The 18582-nt window shown below is 39.1% G+C and overlaps 1 protein-coding gene across 4 annotated transcripts in view; it reads left to right on the top strand.

The window, feature by feature from the left end:
- Positions 1-18264, top strand: part of MAP7D2 (MAP7 domain containing 2) — a 102437-nt gene extending 84173 nt beyond the window's left edge. For all 4 annotated transcript variants that reach the window (XM_075033417.1, XM_075033414.1, XM_075033416.1 and 1 more), the window contains exons 8-17: positions 112-239; positions 8086-8318; positions 8711-8837; positions 10152-10356; positions 10504-10608; positions 11858-11911; positions 12585-12663; positions 13885-14071; positions 15731-16010; positions 16610-18264. In XM_075033417.1, the coding sequence (XP_074889518.1) occupies positions 112-239; positions 8086-8318; positions 8711-8837; positions 10152-10356; positions 10504-10608; positions 11858-11911; positions 12585-12663; positions 13885-14071; positions 15731-15980 (1368 nt within the window). In that variant the 3' untranslated portion in view covers positions 15981-16010; positions 16610-18264. The remainder of the gene's footprint in view (positions 1-111; positions 240-8085; positions 8319-8710; positions 8838-10151; positions 10357-10503; positions 10609-11857; positions 11912-12584; positions 12664-13884; positions 14072-15730; positions 16011-16609) is intronic.
- Positions 18265-18582: the final 318 nt, after the last annotated feature.

Below are 18582 nucleotides of genomic sequence, written 5' to 3'. Positions count from 1 at the left end.
TAAATGTATGTTACACAAATTGTTTATATGCCATCTTGTTAATAAAGCAATCAAATAAGTTTTTGATGTTTTGGTCCTAATTATGTGAACTAAAATGAACTGTGCTTCTAGACTGAGAAGATAAAGAAAGAGAAGCGACCCACAACACCTGGTTCATCGTCTGGTATGGGATCTCCTCTAAGAAGGTCTGATTCTCCTGCTGCCATGTCCAGAAGATCCGCATCACCTGCGACACCCAAGTATGCCTTTCTTATTAGTGGTCTAATATGCTGTGAGCTTCTTGTTACCTATAAAGGAGACGTAGATCTGTGAGGAACTTCCTCTGAAGTATTGTGTAAAATATAGTTAACTTGGGTTATACATACACACATATACAGAGGGAGGGAGAGGTGTAGATGAACTAATATATGTAAGATTGTGTTAGTGCTGACTAGAGACACTTCCCTGCCTTTTCTCAGTCTTTTAAAATTATCACGGTGCATTTCATAATTCACATGAAATTTTATTTAACATTTATTTTTAAACATGCTTTTGTTTCATTGGGTTTTGAAGAAACTCTGCCTAGTGTGAAGAAATGCACAGAACATGAATACTAACTAGAAATTCCAGCATATAAAATACATTTCCTATTGCTGACATGACCATCTGGTTCCATAAATATACTTAACTATGCGTCATCTAAACCATCGGTTTTAATCTTTGCTTCTTTGCAGATCTCTGTGAGTTTGTTGGGTTTTGTTGGTGGCTTTTTCATGCAGGGTTGTGGACCTATAGCATATCTGGGCTTGCTAGCAATTGAGTTGCTTTTCTTAGTTGTCTTTTGCAGACACTCAAAACTGAAGTCTCTGTGCCACAGCTTGCAACTCAGAAGTCTAAGCAAATGTGTCTTCAGCTTACTTAGAACAGGATATTAAGTCTGGCTCAAATGCAGAAGTGTGATAAAGTAGTCATGGTCCACAGCAGTTGTCTGATTTTTTTTGTTTTGGTTTGGTGTTTTTTTTCCACTAGACCCTGTTCATGGGTCCCACTTCTGTCTTGAGAATTACTTCCTTTTGTCTGATTTTATTTATTTATTTATATTAATCAGAACCTGGCCATATTCTGAACCAGTCTTGATGATCCCCTTTCTGACAAATTTCTTCCGCTTCAAAAACCAGCTGGTGTTCCTTTTCTGTTTCAGCTCTGAGTGCATAGCCCTGTAACAGAGGATGATTTTGTGTGTGAATCTGGTGTTAGATAAAATACAGGAAACCATCCCACTCTGGGCATTCTTTCTGTTTTAGACATTCCCTTGCATGCAGCTGGGAAATTGCAATTCTTGGTTCATATTAGAGGGCTACAAATTCTCAAACTTTCAATATTATATATATTATGTCATCAGAGTCTGAACTATGTAAATTTTGTGAAGAATGGAATGATATGACATGTAATCACAATCAACTTTTTTTCATTACAGTTTTGAGCAGATCATTGTCTAGTGGCACTCCAAAATGTACAGAGAAAAGCTTGAGCTATAAAAATATATATTATTCTATAGGTACTGATATTCCCTGTTCAGAATGCATCTTTCAGTTCACTCAGCCAGTACAAAAGACATACCAGGAGACATATTTAGTTAAGCAAAATGATTGGTGGGAAGTGGATTGCTGAAAGTGAAGCGCTTCTTGATGGGCAGATATTGAAAAGGTTGGTATAGCTCATCACAGAGACGTCTGGGGAGAAAGAGAAAAAGCTTTTGGGTAGCAAACAGATGTTTAGTGCTTCATGAAAAAAGTATGCCCAGTCTTAATTTGTAGTGCTAATTTCCATAAAAGGTTAGGCAAAGATTGAGACTTTTTTCCTCAGAGGTGCAAATTATGAGAAACTTTTTATAGTAAAAGGTTTTCATGCCTATAAGGAGTATAAGATGCTGTTTTTAGAGGAAGAAGCAGATGCTGTATGGAGGAATTAAGAAACCTACTGGTGGGTTTCTCTGTGATTGTGAGCCACAGTAGTTACACCCTCCCCCTTTTTTTTTTTCTTTTTTCCTCCCTCTCTTCATCAAGAGAATCTGATTCTGACCACTGCTAGAAATGTATTACTGAGCATTTAATCTTAACATGGCCCAATTAGAACACCCTTCTTGACCTTATGAGAGATACAGTAAATAGAGTTTAAATTCATGTTTATTACTGATTGCAGAAAGACAGTTCAGCTTCAGCACTCTAGAAACTTCCCCTCAGAAATTTCAAATAAAATAAAAAAAGGCATCCTGATTACCATATTATATTATTACATAAAGATACATATTTCTTCATACAATTCAAATGCCAGATAACGACCTCGCTGGTCAGTGGATTTAAATACAGGCAATCAGGCTTTTGGAACCTTCCTTTAGTTGTATGATCTTACCTTTTCATTTAAAATTAACTGTGGAACTGAAGTATAATTTTAATGTGGCTAAATATGTAGGCAAATATTCATTCTCCTTGCAAACCTGACAATCTTTTACAAGTTTAATCTTTCTACTTCTAGCACACCATGTGGCCCCAAAAAATACCCTGGAAGAAATAAGAATACGTATTGTACAGCATTAGTAGTTACTGATCCTGCATAGCACCTTAACTTGAGCTGTTGAGGAAAGAATCAAGTATGGCTAGTGATTTAGATAATGAGCTGTATGCATTTTCTTCTTAAAAGTATGTGACTTGATATTCAAGTTTTCTTGGTATTGTTCTAGTTACTAGTTCTTCACCGTCATCTTGCTTTGAGAGTAGTAGTTGCTTGTCGTCTTTATATGTTATTTCATTATTTTTTAATTAAAAAGCTCTTTTTAATCATGGTAAAGTAACTGAAACAGGCTCAAACAAGGCGATAAAACTTCAGCATAAAGAGAGACAGTGATGGCAGAACAGTCTTGTAGTAATTACATAAATAAAATACAGATGTTGAAGGTGCAAATTTTACTGAGAAAGCAAACAAGATCAGCCCAAAAACGTAACATCCAAGACAAAACGAGTGAACAAATATGGACCTAAAAAGGAGAAAAGGGGGAAAAAAATTAAATGTTGAGCAATAATTAAAAGCAAGGAAGGAATTAAAAGCTTGAAGATACTTGAAAAAGTAAATATCACAAGAAACAACACACAAGAAAGAAACCCCAAACTATTGCTTTGAGTCCAGTGTGGATTGCTTTGACTCCAGTGTGGATCAGTTGACAGAGATGAAAATAAATGGATTAGAGAGCTGTGATAATTGAGAAATTATCTTTTATTTTTCCAATTGCTATTGGATACTAATTGTGTAAAGTGCTCCTGTTCTTCAGATCTTTCACAAGATCAATAATACCAGGGTTTTTGGTAGGGTGGTTTTGGGGGGTTTTTTTTGATGCTTTGTCTTCAAAGATCTATACATTAATTGGTTTATTCTTGCAGTATCCCTCAGAGAATAGGTACGTGTCCTATCTTATAGATGGCAAAGCAATAAAGCCTGTGTCCTTCACATGTCTTTGGGTAAATAGTCCCTTTGAAATCAATGGGACCTGACTGAATCAAGGAAGTAGAATTTAGTTTTAAGTGTCTTCAGATAAGCCATAGTATAAGCCAGTGAATAAAAATGGAAAGCTCTGACAAGGCTCTGTTACATGATTTTGCCAAAGCATTACCTCATACGAGAAGGAGAAAGGGGCAAGGGGGAAGGGAAAAGGGACTGCAGCACTGCTGGTGGTGGTGGTTCTTGGTTCATTTCCAGTTCCCAGTCTGTGTCACTGTCCTTTGCTCACAGTTTCACTAACTGAACCTGTAATTTGGTGGTTCTTTTCGGTGACATCCCACTGCAGCCGTTTGGGACACACTTTCATGTCAGAAATGCACATGCTCAATCAAATTACAGAATACCAATGAAATACGAACCTAGAGTAGTACAAAAAAAGCCCAAACTTTTAAAAGTTTTTAAAATTACGTATTAGAAAGGCGTCTGTATGTGGTGAATTTCTCACAGAAGTGGCTTCTATGTCTTGCTGTGACCTAGTGTTAGATTTTATTTGATAATGTGCTACATTTACTACTCTTGATCTTTATTTTTCCTTGGAAATTTAAAAACAATGGGTAGAATATTGGATCAAGACAATTTTGAGTTTTTTTTTCAGCAGCTAGCCAGAGAATGGGCCAATTCAAGATTTTGAGAACATCTGTAATAATGCAGCTAGCAAAATAACTATTCTATAGACCTATGCTGAGTTTGTACTCTTTTAGGAAATGTAAAAGAGAAATGAATCTGTCTCTGGCTAGAAAAGATCAAAACTAAGAGTGAAAGACAACTGCTTTTGAGAAAACATCACAGATAGCAGAGCTAAAATGTCAGAACCCAGGAACAGCTTGTGATCAGAGCAATCTCAGAAAGCAGACTTGAGGACATGGAAGTCCTTGGTGTAGTTTCAGCAGAGCTTTTGTTGAATTAATAGGGAGAAAAATAATGCAGCTCTGGCATTGCTGCAGATTTCTGATTTACAGTCAGCCTTCTGAACTGCTGTAACCAATGACCTGTCACGTACCTGGCTTTTCAAGAAAGCATGCTGTTCTCTCCCTTGCTCTTTATGGACAAAATTGGATGTGACCTCTGGTTCATGTACTACATGTACTTTATTTTCTCTGCTTAGCAAAAGTAAAAGCTCACAACCCCTCTTGTGCTAATCTTGACACATTCTTCTGCAGTATGGGCTACCCCTCTTTTAATTAAATGAGAGCCACTGTAATTTAAGGACCAGTGGATCCTCAGACCTGATAGAGGTTCTTGCAGTGCATGTAGGGGTCATGATGAGAATGGCTTCTTATGAGCTGCTGCCCCCATGTCAACACAGGGCGGTTAGGTGAGAACACCAAGACCTCCTGGAGGGAGGAGGATGCTTCCTGTAATTCTGTATTCCCCTGTAAAATCTAGTGACCAAGATGAGCAAACTTCCAAAGAACTAACATGCTACCATTTCTTGGATTTTGGTGATTTGTCATCTTAATTCTCTGATCCTCATCAGGCATGCTTCTGTGTTCCCACATTCTTACCAGGGTTTCATTACACCCCTTGGTTTTTTCCTCCCAAGGCAAATATAAAACATTTTTTAAACCTAAGCAGACCCCTATGCAAGTGTTTATACATTTTCCCCTTAATATTCCCATTTTTCTGTCCTCACAATCAAGTTTGGCCCTTTCTGGTGAAAAGTAGCATGATTTAAATACTATTAGGAGGAGTTTTTTCCCATTAACAATTCTGCCTGTGACTAGGAATGTTAAAGACGCTAAGTTGACAATATGCTCTAAATACAAGGGGGATGACAATGTTCATTTAATACTTTCTACTGGCATCCAATATGATTTAAAATTTCTGAGAAAAGATTCTTATTCCTGATGGGCTGTCTCAGCTTTTCACTCCTCGCACTGCACTGTTGTCATCCTTGCAGTCATCAGTCTTTTGTATGCCTCTCCCTTTTAGTTGCTTTAAAAGAAGCAAAGCCGTACTTTTTTCTTGGTCTTCTGGCCAAAGAGCTGTAAGAAAACATTTCTGTAGGTCTAAAAGTTCAAAGATGCATTACTTAAATAATGCATTCATCACATGTTTCTAGTCCAACAGGTAAGTTGTACAGCCAGTCTGCTCTGATTCCTATGCAGTGCAAGATGCATAGCTCTCACGACTACACTCCTTCCTACCAACCTCTTTAATTTGATTGTCATGTCTTTATTAGAGAACAATTACCTCTGTGCTAATATTGAAAATGACTCAGCCTTAGTTATATGACTCTTTTGCTCCTCCTGTCACAACAAGTTAAATAAAAAGCATTGCAAGGAGTGTGTGGTAAAGTCGGAAATGTAAACCAAAGACAGCAAGAGGGGACTATGCTTTGAAGAAGTGTCTGATGAGCAAGAAGCATCCTCTGTGCTGCAGAGAAGCCTAAGAAAAAGGTTGTTTTCTTTTTATTTACATGTTATATTTTTATGAAATGCAGTTGGAAATGACTGTGATGGTGAGGCACGTACAAGACATACGTATGTAGGTGGGGCCTCAAAATCCACCTTTGTCTTCAGGAGAGCCTGGGAATCCATCTATATCCTAAAGACAAAACTAAAGACAATGCTAAAACCAGATTTGGTCAACACCAACCAATCTCATTGGCTTCTCCCTTCTCTGTTTTTTACAAGAGCTGGAAACAGACGTGCCTGTCCACATCTTCCAATGCCTCTTTCTGCCAGGGAGCAGCAGGAGCAGGCTGCCCTGCAAGGCAGGGCGAGCCGGGAACCATGGGTGGCAGCAGAGCAGACAAGGACAGGGACCTCCTCCACAGCACCCCGTCCCATAGCGGACAAAAAAAGTGACTGGGGAACGTCTGGTGGCAGTGACCAGGGTCAGCCCAGAGCCCAGTGATGGCCAGCAAAGTCCTCACTGAGGCAGGTCCAAGGACAAGCCAGGACGCGAGGTCAGGACCAACCGGTTGGGAGGCCAGAAGCAGGCTTAGCTGCAGCTTGGCTCAGGCAAGGACCTGACAGGGAGCTCCTGGGCCTGCAGGCAGAGCGTACCTGAGCTGAACTTCACGTTTAGTTGGGTGCTACTGTTCGCTAGCCCAAGGGCTTTTGGAGTCTGTGATGGCTCTTCAGTGGGAGTAAGAAAGTACGGGTGGTGCAGTACTCTGCAGTCCTTTCCTCCCTGCAAACCGGGCAGCTCCCTGTATTCTGGTGTCTCCACTTCTTTCAAATGCAGCATAATATGGTGGAAAAGATCTCTTTCTGCTCCTGGATTTGTGAATTGGGGGGGAGTTGAAAGACATTTAATTTTTATTGTCTGCTCTGTAATGCGAGTGTTGTTCCGGTTATAATAGCCTCTGGCCACACAATACTATAGTTAGATCTATACAAAACTTGCCAATCCAGTCTGTTAATTTTCAGCCATTGTCCGTGTTTTTCATGCTTGTGGTCTGCCAGAATGAGCGTACAGTCCAGAAAACATGTTATAGTATATGAAACTCTGTATCGTGTAGATGAAAAAAGTGATAAGGGATAATACATTTGTATCATAATTGCATCTCCGTGAGGAAGGTTAAACTACATGTGTAATTTCACTTTAATGTAGGAGTATTTATTCTAAAGGGACTCACATAAATCATTATTTTAAGATCGTAATCTCTTTACTTCCATACTACTTTAGTCACACAGCCCAGCCTTTCTTAATGTTACAAGTATTTAGTGCTAGTTACTCGTGGTACATAAATAATGAATGGTGTTTGTGTGTAGTTTTGTGTTTCCTGGTAATCTGTTCTCTTTAATGTGTGCCTATTTTCAGTGAATATCAAGTATCCTTACCCTTCCACTTTCCCAGAACTGACTTCGAGTTATCATTTCACCTAAAGTATGCAACAGGCGAACGGGCAGTCGGCTGCATTGCTGCTGTGCATTGCTGTCACCACAAGTGCAGTTGGGTAAAAAGTTGCAGGGGCAGGGGCTGAGTTCTGAGCCTTGAGTCTGTTGTGCTGGCGCTGATTAAAGTGCTCACTGAAGCAGCGGAGCTGACTGTACAATGGTTTGGTCAGTTCTGTCCCTTTTTGTGGTACCCAGCTTTGCCTTCGTATATAGTAGTATTGGGTGCTATTCTGGAACATCAGATACTGTTAGAAAAAGACCATGTTTGACAAGGGAGTATTCAGATGAAAGCAGCACACTGCAACTTGTTATAATTTCTGCAGACAGAAAGCAGCCATAGCTTTGCTTTAAATGTTGAGGAGGACTATTGAATACAGTAATGTTGGCAAAATTGTTGTGAACTGATTGTTACTAAAGTAATTGGTTTAGGTAATCCATGATTTCATATCTCTTGCCTACAACTCAGACAGTATTGTTGGTCTTTTTAAATGAAGTTTTTCTGTAATCATTTGTGCTTGCATGCCAGTTCCCTGCATTTCAGGTTCTGGTTGCTTGCATCCAGGTGGTTCCTATGCAGTATTGTGCAAAACAGTTGAAACTCCTACGTAGCCAGAGACGAGAAAAAGGAATGATCTATGTGAAGATGGAGTTTGATTCCAAGCTGTGTAACATAGGGCCTGTTTTGATTTTTGTTTTCCCTCATCAGGACAGTTGCAAAGACTTATCCCCAGTCTCCTAAAAACGCCAAACAATACCCAGCTTCTCCTGTGAAGCATCGTGCCACTTCTAATCTCAACCAGGAAACTCCTAAAAAGAAAGCAGACAAGGAAAAAGAAAACATCAGTCATCAAAAATCCCCGGGAGCACGCACCGATGAGGCAGGCCAGGTGGCTTCTGAGAAGCACATGCCTTCTGCAGGAAAGACTGAAAATAGTGAAGGTGAGTCCTGCTGAAAGAATATATTGCAAGATATCATGGGTCCCTGAGGCTTTTAGACAGTGATGACCTGTTCTTCTTCTGAAGCTACTCAGTCATAGGCTTATGAGAATGTGTAAAGGTACATACTGGAACCAGTATATGTATAGTTTTCACCAGGGTTACCCATGAATGAAAAATGCTTGTTAATGAGGATGTTAAAACGCTGAAATCCGGGGGATGCCCTTACCTATCCCATATTCTATCTGCTGAAAATGTTTTTGGTGTGCTTTTGAAAAGCAAAGGTGTATTACCAGTGTGAACCAGGCCCATTTCAGCCTCTGTGCAAGTGTGGCAGTGCTGGGCACTCTCTTTGTGCCCTGTCTAACTTTCCACCCTCGGTTGTTTGCTCCTAGGGAAGATCACAGCAGGAACAACTGATGCAGAAGAAGCTTCAAAAATTCTAGCTGAAAAAAGACGACAGGCCCGCCTGCAAAAAGAACAAGAAGAAAGGGAGAGACAGGAAAGAGAAGAACGGGAGAGGTATTTCTATTGATTTGTGAAAGTTATTACCTAATAATTTAACCTGTATCATCGGAGAGGCTTGAAACTGGTAGTTTTAGAATCAAGGTGGGAGCTTACATGTAAGTGTTAATTTCTTTCAACTTGGACTCATAATTCATTAGTGTCTTTTGCAGTCTTTATGACTAGTGAAGTTAGAAAATAATAATTTGGCCTCTTTAAGAAGCCTGAATAAACTATTACTCATCCAAATACTTCAGGTATGTCCACACTGCAGTGTACTGCACACTGTAGTATGGACCTACCTGAAGTAAAAGACAACATGAAAAAATATGAGGCAGTTTTAAATGAGCTAGTTCACGTAGAAGAAACAGTCTTGCAGTAGTAGTGTATGCCTTAATGGCAAGTTTTGTGTTGTTCAGGAAATTACCCTGAAGTTCACCTTCCTACCCAGCTCTGTAGCAGGCAGTGGAGGTCTTTAGGAGTGTGGGCATAACAAAGGCTGCTGTGCCTGAGCCGTGAAACTCTGGCTCTGTTCTGGGAGCAAGCTTTTAGGTTGTTCTCTGCATGGGATGCTGGTTGCAAGTGTCAACAAATCATGCCCTTCCTTCAAGCCCATAGTTGTAAATCACTCTGCATGTCTAAATTCAACTTTGTTCTCATCAAAAACATGGTGGGGGGGGTGGAGGGGAGGGATCACTAGTGCCTGCCAGTTTGGCCCAATGGAAATATTTCCTGGGTCCCTGATATGCAAGGATAAGAATGATCACTTGTCAAAGCAGCTCTTGCATGTGGTGACAAAGGAGCACGATGTCCCTGAGTGGGGCAGGGAACAACACAGGTAGAATTTAGACCCACTCTTTCTAGTGTACCACTGTGTTTTGTGGACTTTGTTTGCTGCTACTCATCCAAACTCTTTATCTTCAGCTGAAATGAAGGAAAAAAATACTTGCTTGTTTATAGATACCAGAATTCTGGGTGTGAAGTACAGGGGAAGAGGGATGTTTTTATTACTGAAACTTCTATTATTGAAGCTCTAACTGAAATTGGAATGGAAATGCTTTCTTTTTCTTAGATCACACCTGGATTTTTTTAAGGGAAATTATAATTTCTATGAAATATTTTTGGCAGTGAAAATAAGATTGGAATAAAAGTGTGATAGCAACCTGAATTCTGAGCATGTGCTCAACCTCTTTGCTGTATCTTGGCGTTTTTCATGAAAATGTGTGATGATGCATGTATTATCAGTTACTGCTGATTGCATGCCATACATACAATAGGATTCACGCTAAACAAGGTGAAGCCTTTTAAACATACTGTTATATTTTTTTGCAGGCTTGAAAGAGAAGAACAGAAAAGAAAGGCAGAAGAAGAAAGACTTCGTCTGGAGGAAGAGGCTCGTAAGAAGGAGGAGGAAAGAAAACGTGAAGAAGAAGCAGCTAGAAAAAAGGCAGAAGAGGAAGCTAGGAGAAGAGCTGAGGAAGAACAAATGCTAAAGGAAAAACAAGAAAAAGAGCTCCAGGCCAAACTTGAGAGACAGGTACCATCTTGAACACAAATGTGAAACTTTATGTACATATATATGTATACACATATTTATATGTACATACAAATAAATACTTTATAGTATCTGGTAATCTGCCTGAAATAAATAATGACCCTATCATGTTTTACACATTTTGATTAGAGGGAAGAAGCAGAAATCAAAGCGCGTGAGGCAGCTGAACAACTTCGTCTTGAAAGGGAACAAATCATGCAGCAAATTGAGCAAGAAAGACTGGAGCGGAAGAAGGTAGATATTTGCGTCTCAAGATAATGATTTCATCTCTTGTTTAAATACATAACCCAGGAAGTACCCAAAAGTATCTAGAAATAAAAGTCTGGAGGGGTGACATGGATATTTATGCCTAACTTAGTATTTGCTACTTGCATGTTAGGGGAACGTGGACATCAAAATTTGTAACAGAGTGGAATCGCCTAAGGCAAATGGCTTTCTCCTAGGCACTGAACAAACACAGAATTAGCCTCTACCCACAGAGTTAAATGTGTGAGACAAACAGGGAATGGCATGCCAAGGCAAACTTCGATTGCTGCCCAACCCAGGACATCACAGACTATTGAGGAACATGAGTGACTTTGTTTTAAAACTTACTCGACAGAAGCTCTGTGTCATTAATTGAGAAAGTTAATGTCATTGACAAACAGGTTCTCTCCCACCTGGCTTGTCTCTGGCTACATTATGCAGAGGCAGCAGGGCTGTCTGGCCGCTACCGCACAAGGAAATGGCTGGAGCTGCGTAACTTAGCTTTATCTACAGCTCTGTGGCAGGAAAAAGAGAACAACTGCAGAGCTGCAGAACCTCTGTCTGGTTATAAAAGGTCATCTTTCCATATATGTTATTCCAATATGTTATTTTTAACTGTTTACCACTGAGCTGGAGGCATGTTGCGGTTGCAGATTAGAATACCAAACCAAAGTGTCTTTAAATCTGAAATAGTGTCCTTTCACAGTAGTTCAAAGAGATGAAGGTTTGTTGGGAGGGTTTTATTTTAATGAATAAAGAAGAAAAAAACCCAGTATTTTAGGGTAATGCCTTACACATTTCCAGCAAGAATAACTTCAGATATTTTATTTTACTCTTCCATTCCAAAAAGCCTGACTGTTTTTAAAGGAACTATTTGGAAATAGTGGGAAAAGCAACTAGTTAAAAATAATAGCTGTTGATTTCAAACAAACGTTCCAGAGCTGAGCACAACTCGTAACTGCAAACACCTGGTATTAAAATGTTTGTCTCTAAATTGCATCTACTGAGAAAGTCATGTTCTGTGATATCTGATATGTGAAAGCCAGCTCCCGGGTGTTTTCTACCTTTTGTTTTCTTTATTTTTCTTATTTATCCTCCCTTTTTCAAGGCAGGCAGGGATGAGGTCATGACAGTAAAGAAAAGTTTTTATTTTTGTCTTTTTTTTTCCTCCTTTATCAGTCTCTTGTGTTAAATATTCTGTCTGCCTTCTCATCCTCTGATTTATTTTCATTTCTAGAGAATAGATGAAATAATGAAGAGAACAAGGAGGAGTGAAACACCAGAAATAAAGGTATGAAACAGTGTGTGGTTGCAGGGGTTTTTTGTTTTGTTTTATTACCCATATGTGAAAATAAGAGTAGTTCCATGTTAGTGGGTATACTTAGGTACACTCTACACCCAAATCTTAGTTGCATTTTGAACTGAGAATGACTGTTGCTGTGTCACAGTTATTGTTGTGCCACTGCTATGGAGACACAGCTTTATACAACTGTTGCAGACTTACCTCCCTCGCTATCTAGCAAGGTGGCAAGAGCCCACTTCTGGATGCTGGAGCTGTAATGTTTGCTGCTGTGATGTATCTTCTCCTGCTTTGTACCAGCCAGTGAATGAGTTATTGAGCTCTCTGTGTTAAGCCTGCCAGGAATGTAGGATTGAGAACAAGGCAATTGTGTCCAGCTAGGAAGTGACAGAGAGTCAAGTTTTCACTTTTGTTCTAAGTTTTCTACTAAGGAAGCTGTTTCTTCAATTACTTTCAGAGAATGTTTTCTTTTTTGGAGTAAAAAAAAAAAAATAAAAAAAAAAAATCCTATGCCTAATTAAAAAGGGAAAAAAAAAAAATCCTTTCTTGCTGTCAATGACCTTGACCCTGTGGCCCTGGGCAGTCTCACAAGTTTCGAATCCAATCAGTTCCATGAAGGTTACAGTCCTTCGTCTAATACAGTTGACTCATTACTTGATTACAGAAGGAAGAGCCAAAACTGGAGGTACCATCGACTTTGAATGTGGAAAAGCAACCAAAGGCCCTTGTTCTCAACCAGCCAGGTAAAAATTGCCATATTTTTCTGACCTGTTTTCACAGTTAGTTCTCTTCAGAGTTTTGTAATCTCAGGCAGAGCACTGTGTATTATCGCAGGTTCTTTGCTTTCCTCTCAAAAAGAAAGCTATGTTTGCGTCAGTGACAAATATTAGAAACTGGAGACTTAGCTTTGTTTTGCCACTTACACAGAAGCTCCATTTTAGTACCTGACATAGCATTTCTGTGAGTGACAAGTTCCAGTCTGCCAATAGGTTTGGTCGCTGCAATCTACTGTTGAGTTTTGTAGGTAGAAAATTTTTGCACACAATCAAGCTTGCAAGCTTTTTATAGCACTGCTCTGAATCTTACATTTAATTTGACTTTACAAAAAAGTATGTGTATTTAAAAATTATTAAATAAAATATACATATCTGGCATGCTGCGAAATTCCATGCGGGGACGGACGACAGGACACAAATATGATGATCAAAGTCGCCAGTTTATTGAGCCTAGCTGATCGTTCTTATACAATTCTCTAAGTTCCTAAGAAGCTTTGATTGGCTGCTGCATGCAAGCATTTAGTGTCCACGTGCACAAGCATAAAATGTGATTGGTTATATCAACACCGTACACGCGTATAAACATAAGATATAGTTGGTTATACTAACTCTGTACACGCACATAAATATAGGACATAATTGGCTACATTAACAAAACATGCGAAACTTGTCTCAGTCTAATTGGTCAAGATAAACTGCCGAATTGAGGTTGTTTGTGCCAAGTTCCCTTTATCATGGAATGCGCACCTGTGTTTTTCTAATTGGGATCTTTCTTTTTCTGTCATCTTGTTTATTCTATTCAAGGTCTTCTAAAGGCGTCTGGAATGCTCTTGCGACCATGAGCTACTTTCAGGCCCAGTCACTAAGTTCCATATAATTGACTCCTACACTGGCATTTATCTATATTTTGTTTACTTCCGCGGGCTAAGGCTTTTAGTACATGACATAAAAGATAAAACATTCTCTTCCTGTTTCTTCAAATTTAAAAGGTGTAGCATAAAGAGCAATTTTAGAGTGGAAAAGAGAATTGACAGTATAGTATGATGAGTCATAGATGAAAACTGAGTCCTACTGCATTGTCAGTCGTCTTTTCTACTCGATCTATAACTTAAAAGCATTTGTGATTTTTTTTAAAACTATTTAAATAAAGAAGTTGCTACTGTCATAATTTCTAACCTTCTTTTATAGAGATCAATGGATTGGCAACCTGCCTGAAAAATAAAAGCTTAGAAAGTGCTGTCTCTGTAATCCCTTCCCAAGATGTAGTTGCTAATGGACTAAAGTCAGTTCCAGGACTTATCCAGCTGGAAGCTGTTGATGGGAAATCTAACAGCATGGAAGATTCAACAGATGAGGTTCAGTCCATGGATGTGAGGTACAGACCATATCTACCAATAGAAATTGTGGAATTCGTATTAGACACGCACAAAGTTTTCTGTTCTGTTTGTTAATACCTTTACTGCTTTACTTCTCACCTACCCCACAGTGGGGCAGTCAGGTGTCTACTGTGGTGTACGCTGCTCCTGGCAAGACGTGAATTGGTTGTTTCAGACAATAGTCAAGAGAACCTCATCTTGCTCTCACATATTTGGCCAGGGGTGGGACTCTGAAATCCTTCTACAGTCCTTACTTATGGATTCCATACAAGGTTGCCCAAACCTTTCAGATTGTTCTGTGAAAGTAGCTACTGTAGATATTGTCAGATGTCACCTTTTTCTTTAATTTGTGTCAAGACTGCATAGCTATGATGCACAAGCTTTTCCCCCTCCATACAAACAGAATAAAGAAAATAGTTAATTTAGAATTTTAAGTACTTAACTGGAACAAATGTATGGAAATCAGTAAATAACTTTGTTTGTATTAAATACTGCTGGGTTTTGATGGAAGAACTTGCAGGAAAGAAGGAAGTTGATAACTTAAGACTGCTATGAGGAAGCTAGCTCTGAATTTTAAACATGGAATTTTTATACAGTGCTTCCTTAATCAGTAAGCCAACTTAACCTCTCATATTGTTTCAGTATTTCTGGTAAATCTGCATAAATACTTAAGAAATGCCATAGTGAGACAGACCAGAAGTCCATCTAGCCTGTTATTTGGTCTCAGAGAGTATCAATAAGAAAAACTGGTTAGGTAGAGCACCTGAGCCCACTGCTTTCTGCAATCCAAGACCACACAGAAGTGGTCATTAGGGATGTTAGAGGGCACAACTCTGCTTTGTCCTTTGAAATATCCACTGACGGACCTGTTGCCCGTGAGTTTATCCAACTCCTTTTTCAACTGCTGATAAAGTTTGCATCCAGGACCTCACCTGGCAGCAAGTTCCACAGTACAGTCTCACTAGGTAAATTGCATTCTTTGATACGCATTAAATCCAGTCCCTTACTAGTGTCACTGGGCACCCCCTGGGTTTTGTGTTGCAGGATTTGATGCACGATAGTTCTGCCCTCAACATATCCACCACTCCTTCATGGTTTTAGAAATCTCTGTGAAATCCCTCCTTTGCCTTCTCTTCTCCAGAGTGAAACGCACTAGCCTTACTAGTCTTGGCAAAGTGTCAGCTGGTAGCAGCACTTGTTAAATTAGATTGTAGGATTTTTAATGTCTGAAGTATATCGTAAGGTCGCAAGAAATAACTTTTTATTTAAGTTGTGAAGTGTGAGTGCTTTAGGTAAATGTTTGCAGGGTCAGGACAATAATTTGCAAGATGCAATAAACATTTAAGAAAGGGAGTGGTGCAGGGACTGAAGGAATGAGTTGGCAGTAAACTAGCAACTTGTTAGGAGATGAGTGTTCACATCACACAGCTACCACAAACCTTAATCTTTAAGGAATATGAATTAGGTATGACCTTCCATCCTGGACAGGGTAACCTCTTTTTCTTTGGATTGGGACATACTCTAGGTAAAGGCTTCCTGCAGCTGGCCTTAAGATAAGTAGTAGTTTTTGTACAGTCAGAAGATTAATTTGGTTGTTGCTTAATGAAAAGTTACATACCTCTTATGCTGCATCTTCCTTTCATTTATCTCTTGTGTAGCCCGGTTTCAAAAGAAGAACTTATCTCTATCCCTGAATATTCACCCATGAATGAACTCATGCCCGGTGTTTCTTTGGACCAAAATGGGACAAGTAATGCCAAGGCTCTTGAAGATCTCTTGGATTTCACAGGCCAAGCTACATACTCCAAGATGTCCAGTGATACCATCAGCCTAGATGACTGTAACAAAAACTTGATTGAGGGATTTAACAGTCCAGGACAGGAAAATACACTTAATTCTATCTGTTGACAACCTCGCTTTTCAGCAGAACAGATAAAGGTACAGTATTGTGATAAACATCTTGGATATGATAAATTGCTGTGACTACTTACGAGCTTCCCAGAAAAATACAGCAGTTGTAAACAGTGTATGTGGAGAGAGGAAGAAAGCTGGTCTCCTAGATATTTAAATTCAGCATAATCTTTCATATTTGCAGCTCTTTGTAAATTGGCATCATATGCAAACTGAGCGTATCATAGCAACTGAGGGCATCTGGTAAATGGAAACATTTCCTTTATGCATTCAGAATATAGTGAGAAGAATTGGGTTTTCTTTCTTCATTAATACAATACCTTTCCTGTAAGTCTTTGGAGCCTATCTGCATGAAGAAAACAGTTAAAAGTGGGGCCAGCCTAGAAAATGATAGTTCTTATTGCCGCTTACTCTTTCCTGCTGCTGTAAATACTTGCAGCACGGTATAGTATCACTTATCCTGGAAAGCCTGCATAGTAAAAAAGCACAGTAGGCTTCAGTGACAGTTTCAAAGTATAATGCCACAGTCAATTTTTTTGAGAGGGTGTATTCTAAATTACAAAACTGAGGTCATCTAACTTGCACAGCTGACTTTGATATTCTTCTCTCTCTTTTTTAATTGACAGAGGTACCAATTTCTGGAGGATATATATCCCTGTGATGCTACTGGCAGTAAAATATGAGCTTGTCACTTGAAAAAGCTTCTGCAGTCCTTGAACACTGGATTTCAAATAATCAGAGCTGAATATAACTTTGTCTTCCCAGGGAATATGTTGACTAACTGGCTGCTTTTGGTAGAAACCAATGATCTAGAGCCTTGATGGTTTCAGGGAAGACTGAGTGTGCATTAGAATTTGAGCTTTAGCTGCTAATAAAGCACTTATTTCTTCTTTTAATTTAAAATTCATCTCAACACTTCACTGTGATTTTTACCTGCATTTTATTTTGAAACAATTCTTCCTTAAGCTTTATCATACATCCATTCAGACATCTTTTTCTTGTAAATAATGATGAGGTTTGCCCACAGTGCATTGAAATGAAATAATACACTGTACTTTAGTTTTGTGCCTATCTTTTTTGTCTTTAATAAGGAGTTATTGGCAACTTTTATGCAGGTGTATAATTCAAAAAAATAGCTGAAGAGGCTTGAAAAATACACAACTGCTGGAATCAAAAGAGCCTTCTTACTGACTGTGGAGTGTGGGAGCTATCCCGTTATGGTTGTGTTGACACTTTTAGTCACTAGTGGCACTTACTGGTTAATATTAATTAGTCCGGGAGCAACTATCAACTATGTGTTTAAAAACATACTTGTGTAACACCTGTAAACAAAAGTAGGCAAAATGCCTAGTGTAATCCCTTTACATATATATATATATATATATAGAATAGCTGTAGTAGATCCAAGTGAGTGGTTGGGGGGTGAGGTAACACGTTGGTCTTTGAAGATGCAGACACTTGATTAATACCAGCAGGCTTTCTATCCAGTGGGGAAGTATTTTGTCTTCCTATAGGCTCAACAAAGCAAGGTTTAGTTAGCAGCAAAACAATATATACGAATGTTGCAGCAGAAAAACAAAGGCTGAGACACACACGGGGAACACTGCTCGCCCCCTGAACGTTTTGTAAGCATCTGTATGGGGAAAATTCACATCGAGATGTATGGTGTCTAGACATTACGTGCCATACAGTGTTAACTTTATTTCTGTTGGTGAACTACGATAACTTTATGCTAGATCACATGCTGCTTTGAGGACACTTTTGTCCAGTTCCTTATAAGAATAAATTACAAATACAACTCTCTTTGGACACAAATGCAAAAGAAGTGGAAATGGGGTGGGTGGGTTTTTTGCTTTTTTGTTGGTTGTTTTTTTTCCTACATGTAAGGGAGTTCACGGCGTAGCTTGAGCTCAGTTGTAGCCCCATTCCTGTGCTCTTTAAAGCCAGCAATGGGAAACTAACCAATGATGTTATGTGCGAAGTATAAAGGAATCATACCTACAACAATCCAGCTCTATTTATGTTAGTGTACTTCAGAGAAATACTTTCTTTTGACTGTGCAGTAAGCTGTAGCATGGTTCTGTGTCTTCCAAATTAGTCCTTCATCTATTTCCTGAATAATAAACAAACAAAACCAGTTTGTTTTGCTGTGATACGTTGTGTTTGACAAATGTCACATTATATTTTATTATGGTGTCATTGTATAACCTGTAGATTTCTGTATTTGCATGAACTGTATAGCATGTATAAAGGTGAAATACATTTTCATTTATGAATCTAACTTGTTTCTTAGCTTTTTTTTTTCTCCCAGCAAAAATACGACTGATTTAAAAATACAGGTATGCTAATTTGTTCTGAGGTGTTTTCTGAAGGTGGGCATAACACTGAATGAAGGAGTGGCTGTCAGAGCCTCAAAATACTTCACCGTTGCTTCCTCTGCCCTATACTGATTTGCTTTCTGAGGTCTTGCGAATACACAGAGGAAATGCAGAAGAACCTTAAGGTGAGGGCTTCCAAACTGTGGCAGCGAGGGAGCTAGTGACAGTGTACAGGCCCGTTTGCAGCCCCAGCTTCAGCTCGCTGGGGTATTACCTGGCAA

The sequence above is a fragment of the Buteo buteo genome, chromosome 8 (genome assembly GCF_964188355.1).
Source record: "Buteo buteo chromosome 8, bButBut1.hap1.1, whole genome shotgun sequence".
Classification (NCBI taxonomy): Eukaryota; Metazoa; Chordata; class Aves; order Accipitriformes; family Accipitridae; genus Buteo; species Buteo buteo.
Note: the sequence above shows the minus strand (reverse complement) of the source record. Positions and strands in the feature narration are given on the sequence as shown.